Below are 22,692 nucleotides of genomic sequence, written 5' to 3' on the forward strand. Positions count from 1 at the left end.
CATCTTGATCGACTGGGATCCAACTAGATCTTGTTTATATTTAATAGACTTGTGATTATCTAGTTGTTAAGATCTGCATCATTTTATAATTATTCTTTGAGTTTTATATTGTTTGATTGCAAATTAGGGAATTGATTATTTCGGTAATCAAGTTTCAGATTGATATAACCAGACAAAGGATCGAAGATGATAGACTTTTGAGCTTCTTGATTGAAAACGATGCTTCACATGCATCGCTTACAGATGATATTTTTGGATCATCGATTATATAATTTAATCATTTAACCTAAAGAACAATGTGCTATTTTTTGAGTATTACTCGCAGCAAGTCCCTTTCTTACAACTTGACTTGTCACTTATGACCACCTGATGCCTAGCTTGCGCTGATTGGTAGAAATATTTCTCTACTTGTAGATTTTACATACAAGGCCCACAATACATGTTAGTTGCTGGAATAGTCACGTTTTCATTCATCCACTCTTCATGACCACTGATGAGTGCATATTTTATATATTTTTAGTGTCCATTCCATGCTAGTATTTTCTTTATATTCTTGAGAATTATTGTATATTACTCTTCTTTTCTCTTATTTATGTTTCATTAGGTGAATCATCCAAAAGAAGTGAATTGACACTAAATTGTGCAAGGAAAGAAGTTAGCTACAAGCGCAGAAGGGCCAAAGAAAAAGTGGAACTCGTTCAAACCTAAGAGTTCTTGCTATCACATCGAAGAGGGTGAAAAGACGAAGCCAATGGCGAAAGAACGAAATCATTCCGACATCATATGAAGAAATTACAAGCGTTTGGAGCGAGTCAAAGTTGCGGAATTTTGCAAAGGCATAGAATTTATAAAGGCACCCGCTTACATTACTCAGGGAAGCCGCAGTATAAAACCTGATCTGTCAGTCTTCGAAGACTGGCAGTTGAAAGTATGAAGTGTTAAAGACACCAGGAGGACTACTCAGGGCACTTCGTCTTCGCATTTACATCATTGGTTAATCGGTGATAGGTTGATAGCTCTTTTTTTTTTTTAAATAAGAAAGAAAAATTTCATTGAAAAAACTTAAGGAATGATTACATTCAGTTCAGTTTTATCCAAGTTGGTAAATCTGTAAGCCAACATTTGTCATTCCTAGAAATTCTAGCCCTTTTTGCTAGGCTATTAGACACCTCATTGGATTCTCTATGCACAAATGTGCATTTCCAATCTCTAAAAGTGACTAAGAGATTTCTACAATCTTGAATTACATTATTGTTCGTCCATCGGACACTTCCTAAACTACAAATGTTGCATTAACTACGTTGAGGCTATCCCCCTCCAAATGAACCTTGTCAACAACCGAAGCTTTTGCCCACTTGATGGCTTCAAGTGCTGCTAGAGCTTCTGCTTGCTCCTCATCTTGAGCTAACCCTGAGATTGACTGTGCACCTCCACATTTCCCTGCATCAGAGAACATCATTAGTCTTATACCCATATATCTATTGTCTTTCAAAAATGCAGCATCAAAATTTATTGTTGAGATCGAGAGAACAAACTAATGGTGTTGGCTTGCTGCTAGTATTACAACAGTGATGAAGGTTAGAGAAGGATGGTTGAGCTGTAATGGTTGATTGTATGTTCAACGGAGATGGACAGAAAGGAAGCTAAGCTGCTGCTCAATTGTAGTCAAGGCTCCACGTTGTTGATGCTGGAATTGGCAGTGATGAAGATAATGGGTTGCTGCCGGTATGGTATGTTATCTGCAGGTTGATTCTCGAGAGTAATGGCAGGGATGATCATGGACAATATTGGTGGTGAATGATGATGCTGCCGAAAATCGATAATGAAGACTGAGCTGGTGGTCCGTGGTTGCGAGAGAAGGTGGAACCTGACAGTGGTGATGGGTTAACTTTCGAACAAGAAAGAAGAAGTTCAGGAAGGAAGTGGTGATCGAGTGTGCTGGGGTTAATGGCGTGTTGTTGATTGGTGGGTGGAGATGGAGTTGGATGAGAAGATAACAGAGAAAGTTTGTTGCTGCCTGTGAGAATAGTATATCAACGAGGAAGAGAATAAGTTGTGGACGAGTTTCGAAAATCCAGAAGAAAATCAAAACTCACGGAGATAGGAATGGTCGTGGGAATTGGCGGAGAAAGTAAGAATCCCAGGATTTTTTTTTTTTTTTGATAAGTCAAAAAATGTATTAATGATGAAAATATTATATACAAGGTAGCTAGAGAGAAAAGAGGTCACAACAACCCAAAAAACTCTCAAAGACTACTTAAAACGAAAATAAGCAACATTTGGTAACTCAATAGAATGTAAAAAATCCGGCTGGCCTACATAGTGCATGCCAACACCATGATCTAAATTACAACCCCTTCTAGCCATTTTATCCACGGAAAAATTAGCTTCACGATACGAATGAACGAACCTAATAGGGTCATAATGAGAACTCACATCCTTCCAACGTTGTTGAACAAACCAAGGCAAGTTGTTATTCCCAAAATGCTTAAAACACTTGCTGAAAATCAGATCTAATTAGAACCCTATGGTAGCCCCATTGTAAATCCCACTCCAGCCCAACAATTATTCCATAAAGCTCAGCCAGGAAGTTAGAAGTAATTCCCAGCCCAATCTCCATAGCACCAACCACTCCACACCTATCATCCCTCGCAACTACCCCCGCGCCATCCACGCCTGGATTGTTTCTGGATGCCCCATCACAGCAAAGAAGAAACTCACCAATCTCCGGAGGTGACCAATCGCACTGAACTGGGACACAATGTTAACTTTTCTGAATTTCACACGAAAAAAATCCAGCACCCGTAAATCCTCAAAAGTGTTTTGCATGAAACCCCTCATGCGATCAGCGTATTCATGAATTAGGTTGAAAACCCTCTTCTGAAAAACAGACCAGCACGGATTCTTTTTCTCATAAACTTTTTTCTTCCTAGTGAACCACAACTCTGAGCGGATAACAAGGTTTGCTACCAGCCATAAATCCTTGAACATCCTACTCCTGTTCTTAGCAGCCTTGATAGAAGTAATTAAATTATAGTGTGGAATTATATTGAAGATACCTTGTAACCATCTCCAAGCTTTCTGCGAAAAACAATAGCTCCAAAGAACATGCTCCAAGGTCTCCTCCTCATTCTGACAAACACAACACCTAGACGCCAGCGAAATCTTGAATCTACTACGAACCTTGTCCAACATAGCACACACACCTCGAACGAACTTCCAGTTTTGAGCTGCCAAAGAAGGATGCACCACTCTCCTCCAAATTATATTTTCTTCTTCCATTATAGGATATTTAGTCCTAATTAACTTACGAGTCGACTTGACAGTAAACATACCTCTCAAATCCGGCATCCAGATTTTCCTGTCGTGACCCTGGATTGTTGGAAGATCATGTAAAACTACCCCAGCGTTCACCAGAATATTATAATGATGTTCCTGCAAATCCCAGTTTCCCTGCACAATAATATCACTGACTCTAGCATTGCGATCCAAATCTGTACGATCCAAGACCTCGGCCAAAGCTGTAGTCCCATACCAAACATCATAGAAAAGAGACGTAGTTCTCCCTTCTCCAATTAAACATTTTTTATTGCTAACTACCTCAGAATGGACCCAACGAATTCCAGGAAGAATTGTAGATTTAACTCCAGCTAACTTAATACGCCCGTCTCTGCAAGTGTATTTAGACTCTAAAAAACGAGCCCATTTTTTCTTAGAAGACCTTATACCCCACCAAAGCTTCATGAGCAAATCTTTATTCATAGTTCTCATACTCGTCAGGCCAAACCCACCTTCTTTAACCGGACAACAAATCTTGTCGAAACCCACGGTAAAAGCTCTCGACAAATTAGAATCTCCCGACCAAAGGAAATTGCGAATAACACGTTCACATTGTTGTATGAATTTAACCGGCCACTTATACACATCCATATTGTGCATTGAATAGCTTGAAATAACATGTTTAATAGGCATAACTCTATCTTGAAACGAGAGCATCTTACCTTTTAAGACAGAAAATTGATCTTTTAGCTTGTCAATGACATTGCTAATGTGTCTGTACTTCACAGCACCAAGCATGACTTTAACTCCCAAATACCGGTCCGGAAAATAAGTGATTTCCATGCCCAAAAAAATTGCAATAGTATGACGCCTACTCAAAGACCCACCACCAAAGTAAATCTTACTTCTCTCCCTACAAACACGTTGCCCTGAAGCACGTTGATAATCATCAAGCAACTTCACCAAGTTCATCACACTCTTCATATTTCCCTTGCAAAAAATCACAATGTCATCAGCAAAGAATAAATGAGTTGGAGCAATACCATTACGCTTTACCATATGAGTCATGTTTTTGTTTTGAAAGAGTTTAGTGATGTTTCAACTAAGAACATCCTCTATCAAAACAAAAATAAGAGGAGAAAGAGGACCTCCTTGGTGCAAACCTCTATTGATTTTGAAAAAACCTTCCGGACCACCATCGAGAAGAATTGAAATACGAGCTGACTTCAGAATATTGAAAATCCAAGAACACCAATTTTCCGAAAAACCATATCTTCTAAATACCTCCAAAACAAAAGACCAACTAACCGTGTCGAAAGCCTGAGAAATATCAAGCTTCAGACCCAAATTGCCATCCTTCCTCTTAATTTGCAGTTCATTAACCATTTCCGAAGCCAAACTAATATTTTCATGAATATTTCTCCCTTTCATGAAAGCTACTTGTTCTTCAGACACCAAATTACCAAAGACCTTACCAAGTCTAGTAGCAAGAATTTTAGTGAAAATCTTAAAGAAAAAATTACTTAGACCAATAGGTCTATATTTTCTTAAAGAATTAGCACCCCTCACCTTCGCAAGCAAAAGACTAAGGCTAGAATTAGCTCCATTTGGAATCGTTTTATTAGTCCAGCAAAAAATAATAGCATTGAGAAGGTCATGTTGAATAATATCCCAACAATGCCTATAAAAACATCCTGAAAATCCATCCGGTCCCGGTGCACTATCCGCTCCTAAATCAAAAACAACAGTTTTGATTTCTTCCAAAGTATAAATGGCATCTAACATCTCGCTTTCCCCCTGAGAAATAGAATTATGATCATACTCAAATAAGTGGTCCTCCACTGGCAGATCCTCCCCATTGAATTTAGCTTCAAAATAAGCAACCACATGATCCCTGAGAATCTCCGGCTCACTAATAACCAAACCATCATCAGTTACCAGCTCCGAGATAGTATTATTACTTCTCTGAATGTTAATGCTACTATGGAAGAAATAGGTATTGTTAGATCCCTCCAGAACCCATTTGTTACGAGATTTTTGCTGGAGCATAATGTGTTGTTGCATACGCACTTCTTGAACAACAACAAGGGCATCTTTCACAACGTTAAGGTTGGCAACATCACGTGGGTCTTCATCAGAAGTACGACTTGCCACTTCAAATTTTAGCTGATCTTGCTTCAGCCGAGCATTAACATTACCAAAAACATTTTGGTTCCACAATGACTTATCCAAGGACTTTGAAAACTCACAACGACTTATCTGTCCGTGAATCAGACGGGAAGAAGTTAAAAATTCAGGGAAAATAATTTTTCACGGAGACTCATGTGTCCGTCGGAAATCTGAAGGAATAAAGGGAATAGGCTGTCAGTTCTAGCGATTTTTTTTTTTGATCAGTCAAAAATTTGTATTAATAGATAACAAAATTTACAAAGAGTAATTTACAAGAAAAGAGGTCACAACAACCCCAAAAACTTGTAAACTACTTGAAACGATAATAAGAAACATTTGGATATTCAACTGAATTTAAAAAAGGTGGTCTTCCAACATAATGTACTCTCATTTCATTAGCAAGTAGACAACCGCGCTTGGCCATTTTATCTGCTGCAAAATTCGCCTCTCAACCATTTGCTCCTTGAAAACCAAGGGATAAAAGAATTTTTGAAAGCATCAACCACGCTAAAAGAATCTGATTGCACACAAATACGCTCAAAACCCCATTGCATATCCCACTCCAACCCAACAATAATTCCATAAAGTTCAGCCAAAAAATTTGTGGTAACTCCAAGGCCAATACTCATAGCTCCGATAACTGCACAATTTGCGTCCCTAGCCACCACTCCCACTCCTGCAATGCCTGGGTTACCCCGCGCCGCGTCATCACAACAGATCTGGAGTTCGTTCTCATTTGGAGGCTGCCAAAAAACCTCCACCGGTTGTTGATGCTTGACACTCCTATGGACCACTCGAAAATAATCAAGCATCAAAACGTCTTCAGCACAATTTTGCATATATCCGCTAAGCCGAACAGAATAGTCTTGAATTAGCTTTACCACCCTCTTGAAATATAAACTCCAGCTAGGTTGTTGACGTTGAAAAACAACCCTATTATGTGCTGCCCACAGGTCAGACCTGATAACAAGATTGGCAAGTCTCCGCAGATCGCGAATCATAGTACTCCTTCCTTGCGCTGCTTTACAAGACACCACAAGATTAACATTAGGCGTTAAATTAAAAATATCAGTTATCCAGTTCCAAACGCGGCCAGCAAAGCTGCAATGGAAAAGGATATGGTCTAGAGATTCTTCTGCAACTCCACACAAGCTACAACGACTTGCAAGCTGAATTTTGAATATGGATTGGAGAATATCATACGTTGCATAAGCATTACGCATGAATTTCCAGTTTTGGGCAGCCAATGTAGGGTGAACTTCTTTCCTCCATAAAATAGCAGCGCCATCAAACTTGGGATATTTCTGACGAATTAGTTCTTTCGCAGAACTGACAGTGATATCACCTTTGAACTCCGGCATCCATATGCGTACATCATCACCACCAATGGGTGTAGGCAACCTGTTAACTTCCAGACCTGTAGCTGCCATACGGTTTAAGTGTTCTACAGGGATATTCCACTGCCCATCAACCAAAATAGTACTAACCAACATGTTTCTATCTAGAGTATAGTCATCAAGGATTGCAGCAATACTTGTATTTGAAAACCAAGCATCATAATAAAGTGACGTATCTCTACCATCCACCAGCAAAACTTTAGTGTTAGATTCCGCCATCTTGTACACTCTTCTAATACCCGGAAGAATAGAAGACTTCAAATCATTCACCTTGATACACCCATTTCTGCCAAAGAATTTAGCACGAAGAAAGCCTGCCCATTTTTTCTTCGAAGAACGAATTTTCCACCAAAGTTTCATAAGCATGGCATCATTCATTGTAGTCATACGAGATAAGCCCAAACCCCCCTCCTCAAAAGGGCAACAGACTTTATCATAAGAAACAACCACAACACGGCTAACATTGGTATCTCCCGACCAAATAAAATTCCTAATTGCTCTCTGACATTGTAAAATGAATTTACGAGGCCATTTATAAACAACCATATTGTGAATAGAGTAACTAGCAATAACAGTCTTGACCAGCACAAAACGATCATGGAATGATAACATAAAACCCTTCCAACCAGCAAGTTGTGATTTAATCTTCTCCACAACACCCGAAATGTGCTGATATCGAACAATACCCGGCATAATTTGAACTCCCAAATGACGATCAGGAAAAGTAGCTACAGTCATACCCAAATGGTTAGCAAGATAATTCATTCTAGTTAAAGAACCACCACCATAATAAATCTTGCTCTTCTGTCTACAAACAATTTGACCAGAAGCTCTATGATACTTACCCAATAAATCCACCAGATTATTGAGGCTCTTAAGGTTTCCTTTACAGAAAATCATAATGTCATCAGCAAAAAAGAGATGAGTAGGAGATATACCCCCTCTAGTTACCATATGAGACATCTTTTTCTCATGAAAAAGCTTTGTAATATTTTTGCTAAGAACATCTTCAATCAAGACAAAAATCAAAGGAGAAAGAGGGTCTCCTTGACGCAAACCTCTATTAATTTTGAAATAACCCTCCGGACTGCCATTCAAAAGAATAGACAACTAGCAGAATTCAAAATATTAAGAATCCAAGAGCACCAATATTCAGAGAAACCATATCTCCGGAAAACTTCCAACACAAAGACCAACTCACCGTGTCAAATGCCTGGGAAATATCAAGGTTAAGACCAATGTTGCCATCCTTGCGCTTGATGTGGAGTTCATTAACCATCTCCGAAGCCAAACTGATGTTTTCATGGATATTCCGACCTTTCATGAAGGCTACCGGTTCCTCAGAAACAAGTTTATCCAAAACATACCAAGTCTAGTAGAAAGGATTTTGATAAAAATTTTAAAGAAAAAATTTCTAAGACCAATAGGTCGAAAATTACGAAGAGTATTTGCGCCTCTTACCTTTGGAAGCAAGATGATAAGGCTTGAATTCACCCCATTAGGAATCTGACCAGAATTCCAGCAAAAAATAATAGCCTTAATCAAATCTTCATGAATAATATCCCAGCAATGACGATAGAAACAACCAGAAAAACCATCCGGCCTTGGAGAACTATCCGCTCCAAGATCAAGAACTGCTTGCTTGATTTCGTCAGGAGTAGGAATTCTGTCCATAGCAAGACATTCTTCCTCTGAGATACTAACGTGCTCATAATCAAATAAACTAGCATCAAAATCAGACTCATGTCCATTGAATTTGTCCTCATAAAACTGCACCACATGGTCACGCAATTGATCATAGTCAGTAATAGAATTTCCGTCACTATCTGTTAACTCAGAATAGTATTAGAACTCCAACGAATTCAAATACTATTATGAAAGAAAGTAGTATTACTTGAACCCTCCACAAGCCACTGATTCCTTGCCTTTTGCTTAAGCATAGTGTTGTGTTGAAGCCGAGTCTCACTACGCCTAGCCATAACATCCTTCATAAGATTAAGTTTAGTAACATCATTAGGGTCTTCATCCGAGCAAAGAGCTGCAGATTCAAACCTTAGCTGGTCCTGCTTCAACCTAGCATGAATATTACCAAAAACCGCAAGATTTCATTCCTTGATCACACCCTTTAAACGCTTGAGTTTATAAGTAAATATGAAATCAAGAGAACCATGAACCGACATATTCCAACTGTCAGTCACCATACGAAGAAAATCAGTGTGTAAGAACCACATTTTTTGAATGCGAAAAGGAGCTCTATTAGGTCTCGGAACAGCAAAAGGAAAACCCAAAAGAGTAGAATGGTCGGAAACTTCTCTAGGAAGAGCTTTACACCGCCAATTCTCAAATTTTGCTAACCAAGCAGCATTGATAACAACACGATCCAACTTACTAATGATTTTGTGAGAATCCGACTGACTATTAGTCCACGTAAATACAGTACCCAAGAAATCTGCTTCGAAAAGATTATTATCATCCATCCAATCAGAAAATTCATTTATTGCTGAAGTCTTAGGATCAAGACCACCCTATTTCTCATCAAGCCGAAGAATACAATTGAAATCTCCCATGACAAGCCACAGAATCGACGTATCATGGCTATTAAGCTGCTGCCAAAGCCTTTGCCTAGTAACCTGAACATAACTAGCATGAACAAACGAGATATGAACTCCATCAACCTCAACTGTTATGGCCTGTTTGCTCATATTGATAACCGAGGGAACAATATCATTTAAGTAGCAAATCCATAGGTTAGCAATACTAGAAGCGGTTGCATTATGAATAAAATGTGGAGAAAAACCTTCCAACTTAAGTCTATTACCAAAACCAACCGAGCAATGAACTTTTGGTTCCGTAAGACAAAAGATATCCGACTTGAACTCCCTAATTAACACTCTAAGTTTACACTGAGCTGCTTCACGGGCAACTCCATTTATGTTCCAAAAGAGAACCCGCATAATTAAACTTTGGGGGGTTGTGTTTTAAATATCTTTACTTGATGAGAAGTATGTAGGGAGTATTTTAGTCTTGGTGAAGAACCCTTTCGAGCTCGAATACCCAATTCAGATTCTTCAGAGTCCGACAGTGAGTCATTATCTCTCAAAGTATCAATTTTTGCTTGAAGAGCTAACACCTGTTGCTGCTTAGCACGTTTAACTACTTCATCAACCTTATTAATCTCCAAAAGAGGGTTATTCAAAGGCTCACCAACTGCACCCAGAATGTTGAACTTGTTATGAGAGATATATTCTGAACTTTCTTCAAGAGCATCACACACCGGTGTAGACAAAGATGAAACATGAATCCTACCAGGATTAGGAAGTCTAGTTCTTGCCAATTCAACACTCCCAACTGGCTTAGTACTCAAGGCAACAGTACTCAACGACTTTATCCCTGTTGACTAAAACTGAATGCGCAAGTTTAGCTTGTTTCGCTTTCTCAAACTCAGCTGTAGCCCTGCGCAAAACAGCTTCGGAATTCTCAAGTTCATCTTGTAACTGTTGTTCCAACTCAACAATGTCTTCAATGATCACAGCAGCAATCTGTACGTTACTATCAACTGTTCCTTTTCGGGTTTTTTACCATTCTTCTTGTGACCTGCAACTTTCCATGCTGAATTAGCGTCACCCTGGTGGATAACTAGAGTATTAGATTGCTGCGATGTACTGACAGTAGCGGGTGGCGTATTAAATGCAGTAACATGCTTCTTTCTGCACTCTGAGTTAGGTGGCCAACTATTTTGCGCTTAGAACAATATTTCGGCTTCTTCAAGATTTCAAAGGGTTGCAAAAAATTGCGTCCACCAGCTTCAACATAAGCAGAGTCTGTATTAAGCTTTGCAAAATCAATATCGATCAGAACTGAGGCATAATCCCCATACTCATGGTTTAGGGTTCGCTTGTCCACTACAATAGGAGTACCCAGAGTTTTTCCTAAAGCTAACAGCGTCTTTTCCACCCACATTTCAACCGGAAGACCTGGAAACTTGACCCAGACGGTAGAGTGTGAGGTACATTGTTTATCAGCATCAAATCCTGGATACCATTCGATCAGACGTAAAGGATGTTCGTTCACAATCCATGTATCCTTATTACCCTCACGATAAACTTTTTCTTTGTCTTCCTGTGTTAACAACTTGATGATGAAGAAACCTCGGTTCATGGGGATGAACTGCACCTTAGCCTCTCCAAGCTTCCATTGTTGTTCTAAATTAGTCTTAACATCATTGAGAGAGATCTAGCCTCCCAATAAGACTGAAGCGCCAGATTTGACAGCCCTCATCATAATATTCTTGCGGAATAACCACATCTGGTTTTCCACTCTTGACAGTAGGGTTTGGTAAAGTAGCAATATCGATAGCAGTAGAAACATGGTTTTTTTGTTTTTTCCCATAACAAGTTCAGCAAACGTTAGCTTTTGATGACTAGAATCACCAACCGATTGTCCCCATCTCTGATCACCCAAGAGATGATCCAAGATGAAGCGCGAAAAAAAAGTTTTGAAAAAATTTGAAAACCCTAAAATCGCCACTGAGAATATGACCAGTCCGCAACAACTGCCTACACTTTTGTAAACTACAAGCCAAAGATCAAATGGGCTAGGTTTCTGTTGTGTATTGATGCAAGCCCATTTTTATTTCACGACCAAACTTTCGCAGCAAACTTATTTTGGGATTGTGGCTGGAGTTTGGAACCTATTTCACACGGGATTTCGCGTACGGGCACTTCTACTATTGGACATCTATGAAAGAGATTTTTTAACCTAAGTTTTAACTGAAAACTACAACCACACCCATTTTAGAATTTCCAATACTGTGAAACCCACACGCGTGAAATATCACACGGCACCCAAAACTGCCGTGAAAATTATTCCGTCACCCAGAGTTTTCGAAATTACGCTTTTTTTTTATTTCCCAGTTTAACCTCAGTTGTTCACAGCTTCAGTTTCAGTTTTGAGAGATTCAGTTTCGAGAGAGAGATTTATAGCTGAGCGATTGAGAAGGAGAAGGAGATCAAATACGAGCGAGAGCTGAGAGATTGAATTATCGAGAGCTGAAGAAGGAGATGATTTGGGAGATTGAATTTACTCAACGAAGATAATTCAAGCTTTAGCGTCACTTTCAGTTTCTGAGATTCATTTTCGAGAGATTGATAGCTCAGAGATTGACAAGGAGATAAAATAGGAGCAAGAGCTAAGAAGGAGCTGATCGAGAGATTTAATTTACTCTGAAATTCAATCTTTAGGTTCGTTCGAGCTACATTCAAATCTTGATTCTGATTTTTGTTTAATATTGATTCGATCCTAGGTTTTAGTTCCTGTAAGATTAGGATCTATTATTTTAGATTTACGAAGCTTAATTTAGGTTTTCGAATCGGTTTTTAGATATTTTAAGCTTGTTTTTGATTTTTTTTTTTTAATTTTTCTAGGTTCTGAAATTGTTACGATCAATGTAGATCTTTTCGATTCAATCTTTTTGTTTCGATTTCATGTTCGGATGTTGATACACCAATTTTTTAGGTTTTGCTTCTGTTGTATTCGATTTTTCATTTGATTTGTTTTTCATTTGATCTGTTTTCTGTTACGTTAATGGAGATGTTATTGATTTTGGTATCTTGTTGATTTCTGATCTGATTATAGTTAATGTAGATTGTCTTCACTTGTCTTTGCTGTTGTTGATTAGATCTTTTAATTTTGAGTAAGAATTCTTGTGAAGAAATATGCGGGATAAATATGTTTGATTTTTTCTCTTTTGTGTTTTTGCAAGGTGAAATGCCTGCTGCTAGAGCACTAGCTGTAATTCTACTTCAGTGAATTCTTAGCACATCCTGTTGATGTGCACACAAATATGGAGACTTTGAAGACAGACGTTTGCCATAAGTGGACTCGTTTACTTCCTCATCATGTCAGATTTTCTTTTAATGATGGAAGCAAGTTTGTGCGAGTTGATTCTGATGTCCTGCTTCAGTGTTTTGTATCTCATTGCCACTGCAAAGGTCAGAAGGGCTTTGATTTACTTGTTGAAGTTGGCTCCAATTTTTCCAACAGTCATAGTATAGCTTCATCAAGTAGACGTGTAATAGAACCTGAACCAGAAGAAGCTATGGTGAATTTTCTTGAAGATGGTTTTGTGCCTATTGATAAGGTTCTTATGACTGAGGGTTGGGATAAATTACTTGGTGATGTTGATAAAGGTTTTTTTGGAGGTGTAGCAAAGGTACGTATTGCAGTAAAGAAATACGAGTTAAAGGCTGGGCGTGTTCTTGTATATACTAAGAATGAACCTAGCAGGTTCTATGCAAAATGCTCTAAAAAAAACTGCCCTTGGGAGTATAAGGTTTGTGTTGTTGATGTTGAAAACATGATGCTTAAGGTTAAGAAGTATGTTAGCAGTCATAGTTGTGGTGTTGGATGTCAAAGGTTTTTCCACAGGCTCAGCAGTAAATTTGCTTCTAGTCTTATCAAGGATGAAATTATAAGTGATCCGAGTTTCAAAGCTTCTGATTTGAAAAAGTTTTTTAAAACTAGCTACGGGATCAATGTGAAATATTACCAAGCTTACAATGGAAAAGAGAACGTGTATGAGGATATATTTGGTGATGAAGCCATGTCGTATTGGCATCTGGTATGGTATGTAGATTCCATTCGCAGCACAAATCCTGGGGATTGGATTGATTTTCAAGTTCAAACGGATGAACCTGAATCAAACGAGGATAGTTCATCTGAATTAGAAGATGAGGCACCTTCAAATAAGTTTGTGCGTCTTTTTATTGCTTTCGAGGCATGCATCCATGGTTGTCGTTACCTTCGTCCCATGGTTTATGTCGATGCTACCTTTCTTACAGGGAAATATAGAGGATGCCTCATGGCTGCAACCACTATCAATGCTGAAAATGGTAATTTTTCTGATAATGCATCCTTTTTATATATGTGCATAATGTCTCAAGCATTATTTATTTTTGCTTCATAATGTCTTATGCATCATTGTTTTCACTTTTCTGGTTATGCATCATTTCTGCTTAGATGCATAAGACATCATATATTTTTTGTTTTAGATGCATAATGTCTTATGCATTATGGTTTTCACTTATTGATTTTATGCATCCTTTTTATGCACGTGCATAATGTCTTATGCATCATTTAGTTTAGATGCATAAGACATTATGCATTATTTGTTTTCACTTTTCTGGTTATGCATCATTTCTGTTTAGATGCATAAGACATTATACACTATTTTATTTTAGCTGCATAATGTCTTATGCATCATTTAGTTTAGATGCATAAGACATTATATATTTTTTTAGCTGCACATACTTCATGTAGACGCTGGCTTGATTTTATATTATTTTGCTGTGCAGGGTTCTTTCCACTAGCCATGGCCCTGGTACTTAGTGAAGACAATGATAACTGGGAATGGTTCATGAGGAATTTGAGCAATGTTCTTGATCATGATCAAAGGACAATCATATTTTTATCTGATCGTGCAGAAGGATTAAAGAGAGCGATTCCATTTTACTTTCCTGGAGCCTTCCGTAGTTTCTGTTATTATCATCTTAAGATGAACTTACCTATCAATGCATCTGACGAAAGGTATGGTGTCGTTATTGATTCATTTCAAGCTGTTGCGTATACTCTTAGTCCCGAAGGTTTCCAAACTTCCATCGCTAGTTGGATGAAGGTATACAAGAAACTCCCTGCAAATGCTCTTCTGGATCAGATAAGGAAGGATGTGATGAGTATGATGTCAGAAAGGGGGAATACTGGTAAAAGTTTCATAACGATTCTCACACCGAAGAATGAAACTAAGATGAAGGCTCTTATTGATGAGGGTTTAACCTGGCTGGTTATACAGTCCGATACTCATGTTTATGAAGTGGATGGAGGGGAGAGTTCTCATAGTGCTAACCTTGAGGCAAGGACATGTACCTGTCAGAGGTGGCGCGTCTATGGGTTTCCATGTGTGCATGCTTTCACATCGATAACAATGTCTGGTTCTAATCCATATGATTTTGTTGAACCTTATTTCACTACTGAATACTTCAATAATGCCCACATCCATGCAATTCATCCTATTCCGAACTACAACAGGCCTGAAGTTTATGAAGGTAATGATATTATCGATGTACCTGATGTTAGGAGGCCGCCAGGGAGACCACAAGCTAATAGGCATTTGAGCAGATATGAGAAGCCGCCCAGGAGAGCTATGCGCTGTGGTAATTGTTTTGAGCTTGGTCATCACAACAGACAAACATGTACAAATCCTACCTGTTACAAGAAGCCGCCAAAGCCACCGAAGCAGCTTAAGCAGCCTAAGGGAAGTTAAGGGAGAGCAATTATCTTGTTTGTTTCTTCAGACTATTACTTTTATGTTTGAACCTTATTCATTTTTCTTTTATTAGTTTATGTAGTATTTTTTATGAACAAGTACTTTATTTTTCACTGTGTGTTTTTCTGCTTCTATCAGATAATGTTTTCATTTTTATTCTTATATGCATAATAGATTATGCATTAGTTTTTGATGATGCATAACGTGTTATGCGTTATGTTTTGAAGATGCATAATATCTTACGCATTCTTTTTGGAAGATGCACAATCTGTTATGCATTCTTTTTTGAAGATGCACAATCTTTTATGCATTTATTCTTTTAAAGATGACTGCATAACGAGTCATTCAACTGTGGTTCCTTCATGCATCTGCATCTGCATGATGTGCTTTTTTGTTGCATAACATGATATTTAGATGTTTATATGTAACATGTTGTTCCTTCATTTTCCTTGTAAGTTTTATATCATGTTATGTTTATAATCGGGGGTCGAGAGGGAAGCGCCCCCTCGTTATCATAGTACAATTAAATGAAATAAGATTGCAGCAAATAGAAGCACTGAAACAAGCATTGATATACAATAATTATATGTATAAACATCGACAACATATAAGTTGTTCAGACAAGATTCATACCAACACATTACACATAACTACTGACTGAAGTTAAGCTTCACACTAACTACTTTCCCATTAGTTTTGACTCCCAAGTTAAATTGCTCAACCTACCAACAACACACAGGTTGTAAAACAAAGTTACATTTCAACCTTTATATTGGCATCACATTGACGCGCAGCTTCATCACATTGACGCGCAGCATCATCCCAGATGTCTTCATTGGCATCTATCGCCCAACTGTTTCCAAGATCCTTCAGCATTTTCACTACCAGACTTACTCTTTTTTTGTTGGATTTTTCTACTGCATCTTCCTTTCCCAAGTTCACCCATTTCATACTTCATACTCATCTTCATATAGTAGCATACAAATATGAGGCAGTCGGGGTGATAACCTTGTTCAGGAACAATCTTGGTAAAAATATCCTTGTATACAAGAGGTTCCCTCTTTATATCCACGATTTCTGGTGATAGATTCAGTTTGTCATATCTTTGGATCAAATAAGGCATACAAGCCTTTGCCATTAAAACATCCTGTTTCTTGCAGTTAACTTTATAACCATCAAGACTGTTATAGAAGTTCCACTCACCCTCTGAAAAGTCATACTCTAATAATGTCAAATGTGTACCAGCAGGGTTTTCCTTTGTCATTCATTGGAATGAACATTTTCTCAACTTCAATAGGGAGATTCAAGATGAATTCTCCAACATATTTGGCAATCCCATCTTTCTCCTTTGTTTTAACAGAGAACTGCAAAAGAAATATTTTTAGGATAAAAAAGTTAGTGGATGCAATTGAAAAGGTGCACAACAGGTGTAGGAAAAAATGTTGAATAACTTGTTATGCAGTTCAAAACTAGTTGCATAACATGTTATGCAGAAGTAATAATATGGGCATAAGATAGATAACAAAATTTACAAAGTAGAGTTTACAATAAATTGTTGATGATAGGCATAAGATAATATGCAATAATGAATTGTTATGTAGCAAAATGATTTTCTTTTCTTGACCTACCCAATCATCTAGCTTCATGAATGCACACTCCGCATACCTCTTGTCAATACTATCAGCCTCCTGTTCATATTTCTGCTTCCTGAACAACCTATAACTGTAGTAGCGTAGTACTTGTTCTTCTAGATATTTATTGTTCATTAGATGCCTTATTACATCTCCGTGAATCCGAATATCCCACAAGTACGGGTCTTCTCCTTTTCTGATACTCCAAGCCGAATTTCTGCAGATGACATAATTAGTGAGATGTTTTATTCAAGCGGCATGCGGCAGACTCATAAGATAGAGGGTTGTGTTATGCATGGATTGTTTTAGAAGCATAATTTATTATGCATGGTTTTTTTTAAGCATAACCTGTTATGCATTTATTTCATAAGAAGCATAACATGTAATGCATTGATATTTTAAACAAGAATAAAGGTAGTTTTGATGTACTTATAGGCTGTTGGCATGCTCAAAGTATGTCTCCAGTACTTCCATCAAGGCTGGTTGTATTGTATCCTTGTAATCTTGAAAGCATTCCATTGTTTCCAGCAGAGGTAATTTTCTGAAAGGAAAGTCAACAGACGTACGAGGATTTTCTTCTTCAACTTTATTCTCATCAGGATTGTCTTTTTGCTTCTGCTGCTTCCCTAGCTCACAATCTTTGAGTAGTACACTGTTTGTCCTATCATTACATGTCGTCCTTTACTTGATTCTTCTTACCTTGCTTTCTGGTTGGTTCCCATCCTCTTCTGCCGTTCTTTTTCTTTAGTGGCGTATTTCTTCACAGGTTGCTTCTTTGCAAATTCTATTCTTGGAACAAATTCCTCTTCTACTTCTTCTTCCTACAGATTCATGTAACCAAAATGTGTTAGATATAACCAAGAGAAAATTAAGTAAATAGTATAGATTAAAAAACAATAATAAATAGTATAGATTAAAAACAACAACATAATAAATAGTATAGATTAAAAATAATAAATAGTATATAATTGATTCGACATTAAAAAAACTTTAAGCAGTTCATGGCTTTTCAAATACATTAAAAAAAAATTCAAGCAGTTATGTTTTATATTTTCTGTACCAATGCCTGTGTATTTAGCTCCTTTTCCGCAGCTTCGTTTGAGTCTTCTTTGTTTTGAGCTTCCTGTGTGGCTGGAGTTGAGGGATTCTGTGCGGATGCATTTGAGTCTTCTTCTTTGTTTTCAGCAACGGCCGTGTCAACAGCTGGTTGTTGCGGCTTTTCTGCGACTGGCTCTTCTGGCATCTCAACAGCTTGTTGTTGTTGTCCTCCAGCACCATCTTCTCCTTGTGAAATATGGAGATTAAATGTGGGCCCTTCAGCTATTTCTGCTACATTCTGTTGTTGTCCTCCAGCACCATCTTCTCCTCCAGTCCACCATCACCATCATCATCGTCTTCTCCTCCAGCACCATCATCACCATCTTCTCCTCCAGCAAGGAATTCTTTCTCCTATGCTTCAATTCTTTCTTGAGTTGTTGCCAGATTTGGTGTTGTTTGCAATTCCTATGGCGTGTCCGTTTCCTTGTCGCTGGAGAGATTGACAGCTTTTTCCAGGTCCATGAACTTGTAAGGTGAAGACTGGAGTTGCTGACTAGCAGAATTGTCTTGTCTATCAAGTCTGATAACTTCTGGAAATGATTCTTGTGTAGGTGGTTCAGTTGAGGATACCAATTCAACAAGTGTCTCATTCCTTGGCAAATTTTGACTTAATGGAACGCTAGGCTCGACTGATGATGCATTGACGCTAGGGCCAGCTGATGACTCCACTCACATCTCATCTTTTATGCCTGAAGCAACGATCAACTCCTTCACTTTATCATACAACTGAGAATTGATGTCTCCTTCAGTCTGTCTATATTTCTCCTGAGTCTGTTTGATGTCTTTTAGCATTTCTTTAACATTCTTCAACCTTGCTCCAGGACTATCGGGAAACTTATCTTCTTCAATAATCTGTAACGCATCCTGAAATGCATTTTCATACTTATCCTTATTCTCTTCCAGATCCATTGCGATGAGTTCATATATAGTTTTCCTGTTTCTTGGTTCTCTTGGTTCACAGAGTTCCAACTCCATTGGACTGTACGCATCTCTAAAGTTCTCATCAAACTGCAACATGATTAATAACACTCATCAGGTAATGCATAACAAATATAACAACATTTTTAAAACAATGCATAACTGACCATGCATTAAACATTGGAGATGCATAACATATTATGCACTCATTTAATATGCATAACATGTGATGTAGATATTTTAAATAATGCATAACTAACCATGCATTAAACATTGGAGCTACATAACATATTATGCACTCATTTTCAAATAATGAATAACTGGTTATGCAGATATTTCATAACTGCTTCACACTTTGTCATTTTTTAAATAATGCATAACTGGTTATGCATTCAAAATGACATATGCATAAAATGTTATGCAATTATTTATAAAGGTTCATAACATATTATGCACTCATATTTTACAACCCCGCACTCATAAGATATCATTTTACATAATGCATAACTGGTGCATTCACAACTGCATATGCATAATAGGTTATGCAATTATTTATAAAGGTTCATAAACAAATACCTTTAAGTATGTAATATGCTTCTTGAGCATTGCTTCTTCATTGCTGCAAAGTCCCACCTCCCAGCTCTTGGTGTAGTAGCAATGTCACTGACCTTGATGTCGGATGCCAACTCAGATATGTTAGAGTGCTCAGCCAACCAAAGCTGCAAAAAACAATAACTAATACATAAGATATTCTATAGATTTGATTTATTGACAGAGATTAAGTAAAAAAAAATCCAAACTCACAAGAGAATATATAGTGCAACCAGCGCAATTCCTACAAAACTAGCAGGTAAATGATCAACATAATTCTATTTACTGATTCATAACAGGAATTCAAGGAACCTGGTTTATAGACAACACATTGCTGATCAGGTTCTTCTTCTTCTTCATCTTCTTCTTCACTTTCGGAACTTTCACTTTGTGTCTCCTTCTTCTTCTTTTTCACGACGTCTGATTGTTTGGATTCACACCTTTTTCTTTTTCTTTTGCTTATCAACAACTTGCTTGACTGAAACAGACCAAATCAACATTGAAACAAATCAATCACAGTAAAAAGATAATATATCACACAAAAAGGAAATCACAAGCAAATCTTACCAGCTTCCTTTGCTGCAGCTTTCTCAAAATCATCTGTATCATCCTCATTCTCTGTATCATCATCCAAAACTTCCTTTGGTGCATCTTTCTCTGCTTTCTTTTTTCTCTTAGTAGCTTTAGATGCACTAATGTTCGCAATTAATTGCTCCTCAGCTTGCCGATCAGAAACTAATAGCAAATAAGAACAAAATCATGCATAATTAGAAAAGATCAAGTTATGTTCTGAAACATGAAAGATGTAGGCAAGTTATGTTCCCACCAACTTTCTTATTAGTCTTCTCCTTTGTTTTCTTTTCTGCTTCAGGCTTCGGTGAACTAGGTGATACCTGATCTTTCAATCTCTGCGACTTCCTTGATGGGGTGGTTGCTTCAGGATCTAGACAGAAAATTGTTATTCATATAAGGTTATGCAATAACTTTGGTAAGCATAACCTGTCATGCATCTGCATAACAAGTCATGCACATTTATTTTATTCTGCATTACATGTTATTCAGATTTTGTTTGTTGCATACACACATGAAGGAATGTAAATACATACCAGAGACTTTCTTTTTCTTCTTGACAGTGTCGTGCTTTACGCTGGTTCTAGTCTCCTTTTGTTGCTGGTCACCATCAGATTCCCCTTTTCCATCTTCTAGGTTATCATCATTAGCAGGTAAAAAATGATGTTAAAAACTGAAGTAGATTCAAATGCAAAAGTAAAAATTTGACAGGGTGTTATGCAGGTTATTTTGGTAAGCATAACATATCATGCAACTGCATAACAAGTTATGCACATTTTATTTTTATCTACATAACTTGTTATTTTTGACAGTTTTTGTTACATAACATGCATAACTTGTTATTTATGCATCTGCATAACAGGTTATGCACAATTATTTTATTCTAAATAACATGTTAGTCAGATGTTTTTTGTTTGGATAACATGTTATGCAAACTTGAATCACACATGAACTAGTGAAGATGCATACCAGAGACTTCTTTTCTCTTCAGAGTATCTTTCATTGCTTTCATTTTCATCTCCTTCAGTGGTTGGTCACTATCACTTTCTCCTTTTTCATCTTCAACATCATCAGGTAAAATTGATGTTAAAATCAAAGACTGGGTAAGTTATAGAGCATAAGAAATTATGGGTAAACATATTTAGGATGAAAATCTCACCAGAAGCATTTTTCTTCTTAGATTTGTTCTTCTTTTTTTTCCGGATTTCCGGCTTCTGGTACATCATCGGCAGTTACTACAACAAAAATTAAAAATTTAAAAAAAACAAAACTGGAAAAAACAAAATCAAACACTAACAGATGAAGAAGATGATAAATCTCACCATTTTTGTTCTGTTTCTTCGACTTGATTTGTTCTTCTTCGTCTTTTAGGTCATCAACATCAAGAACAAAAGTTAAAATCGAAAAAAAATATCAAATCTACTGAATGCATGCAAGAATACCATGATTTAAACTAGTTTTCATACCTGATTTCTTCTCTTTCGACTTCTGAAGACGAGTTTTTGTTGGTGTTTCATCCATTTTACATGAACTGAGTTCTAGGGTTCGTAAATTGAAAGTAATTTCTAGGGTTTTTAGAGATTGAAATTGATTTCTAGGTTTTAATCAACTTCAATCATCGGTTTAAATAATCGATTTCTTCAAATGATTGAGAAAAAATTTCTCTGCAGATCCGTTACGGAGTTTATGGAGGAGGAGAAAAGAAACTGATGAAGAAACGGTTGAAAAGTGTAAATGTTGTGACCGTTCGGGGGAAGTTAATGAAACTGGTGGAAACCGCTGAAGGGGTACTATTGTACTTCTACACGTTTTAAATATTTTTGAATAATTATGGGTGCGACTGTAGCGAAAATTAATTGTGGTCCTGGCGGTAAGAATTTATTTTTTTTGGGCCTGTGCCTAATTTTCCCAAATTTTAATCTATGAAAGAGGTTTTTTAACCTAAGTTTTAATATCTCATAATGTTAAAGTCTGCGGGCATCCAACTCAAAACCAATCGATGAGTGGAGCTGTCCTTCCATATTATATTTTAAGTTCATTATGCGGAAACTAGTGATGTGGGACTATTGTCCTTTCACACCCTCCCTCACGTGTAAGGCCAGTCATTCGGCCTAACACGTGGACCTACGCACGTGTGGGTCATGGGTGTGCAGGTGACATTCGGTCACGGTCCACCCCATGTACAGGTCATACGAGTGACCAGTCATTCGGTCACGGGTGCACATGTGACCAGTCATTCGGTCATGGTGGCCAATAATTCGGCCTACACCCCGCGTACGGTCCTAGCTCTGATACCATGTTAAAGTCTGCGGGCATCCAATTCAAAATCAATTGGAGATGAGTGGAGCGACCCTTCCATATTATATTTTAAGTTCATTATGCAGAAACTAGTGATGTGGGACTATTGTCCTTTCACATATAAATAATACACATCTCATATTATACTTTTTTTCTTCATTAAAAAATTCTAGGGTTTACCCTTTCAGGAGGAAACCGGGAAACGTGTAAACATGAGAAGCTAAACTTTCATTTGATTAGGATGAATTCAAAGTTCCGCGCGTAAAGCTTAGTTATGATACAAAATTTATTTGAAGTTTTTATCATATTATCGATTTTATTTTCCATACCTACTAGTATAACATGCACGCGCGATGCGCCTGCCATTTCCGTTCCAAAACAAATCAACCTTTTTTTATCCAATAATTTTTCCTCTACAGAA

At 37.5% G+C, this 22,692-nt stretch overlaps 2 protein-coding genes across 2 annotated transcripts; both read right to left on the reverse strand.

Annotated features, from left to right (window-relative positions):
• Nucleotides 1-9,801: 9,801 nt before the first annotated feature.
• LOC113343979 lies at nucleotides 9,802-11,003 on the reverse strand. Its single transcript, XM_026588047.1, has 3 exons — nucleotides 10,646-11,003; nucleotides 10,425-10,559; nucleotides 9,802-10,235 (listed from the first exon to the last, which is right to left on the reverse strand). Exons 1-3 carry the CDS (start codon nucleotides 11,001-11,003, stop codon nucleotides 9,802-9,804), a joined length of 927 nt encoding a protein of 308 aa, XP_026443832.1.
• A 4,915-nt stretch (nucleotides 11,004-15,918) lies between these two features.
• On the reverse strand, nucleotides 15,919-21,494 carry LOC113343980 (eukaryotic translation initiation factor 5B-like). Its single transcript, XM_026588048.1, has 14 exons — nucleotides 21,440-21,494; nucleotides 21,195-21,208; nucleotides 20,943-21,072; nucleotides 20,510-20,605; nucleotides 20,230-20,346; nucleotides 19,971-20,138; nucleotides 19,844-19,881; nucleotides 19,446-19,531; nucleotides 19,280-19,334; nucleotides 18,584-18,902; nucleotides 17,857-18,155; nucleotides 17,496-17,617; nucleotides 16,831-17,013; nucleotides 15,919-16,018 (listed from the first exon to the last, which is right to left on the reverse strand). The coding sequence occupies exons 1-14, from the start codon at nucleotides 21,492-21,494 to the stop codon at nucleotides 15,919-15,921; spliced, it is 1,782 nt and encodes a 593-aa protein (XP_026443833.1).
• Nucleotides 21,495-22,692: the final 1,198 nt, after the last annotated feature.

Source organism: Papaver somniferum, unplaced genomic scaffold (assembly GCF_003573695.1).
Source record: "Papaver somniferum cultivar HN1 unplaced genomic scaffold, ASM357369v1 unplaced-scaffold_70, whole genome shotgun sequence".
Taxonomy (NCBI): domain Eukaryota; kingdom Viridiplantae; phylum Streptophyta; class Magnoliopsida; order Ranunculales; family Papaveraceae; genus Papaver; species Papaver somniferum.

Excerpts from the sequence above, each read along its gene's own strand:
- LOC113343979 (XM_026588047.1), bottom strand. The coding sequence starts at position 11,003 with ATGAACCGAGGTTTCTTCATCATCAAGTTGTTAACACAGGAAGACAAA. Across the intron at positions 10,560-10,645 it reads CTCTGCTTATGTTGAAGCTG|AGTGCAGAAAGAAGCATGTT; the intron begins GTGGACGCAATT and ends CACCTAACTCAG. Across the intron at positions 10,236-10,424 it reads TGCAGGTCACAAGAAGAATG|GGATAAAGTCGTTGAGTACT; the intron begins GTAAAAAACCCG and ends TTTAGTCAACAG.
- LOC113343980 (XM_026588048.1), bottom strand. The coding sequence starts at position 21,494 with ATGGATGAAACACCAACAAAAACTCGTCTTCAGAAGTCGAAAGAGAAG. Across the intron at positions 19,882-19,970 it reads AGCTGCAGCAAAGGAAGCTG|TCAAGCAAGTTGTTGATAAG; the intron begins GTAAGATTTGCT and ends GGTCTGTTTCAG. Across the intron at positions 17,014-17,495 it reads GGAACCAACCAGAAAGCAAG|AAATTCGGCTTGGAGTATCA; the intron begins GTAAGAAGAATC and ends TGTCATCTGCAG.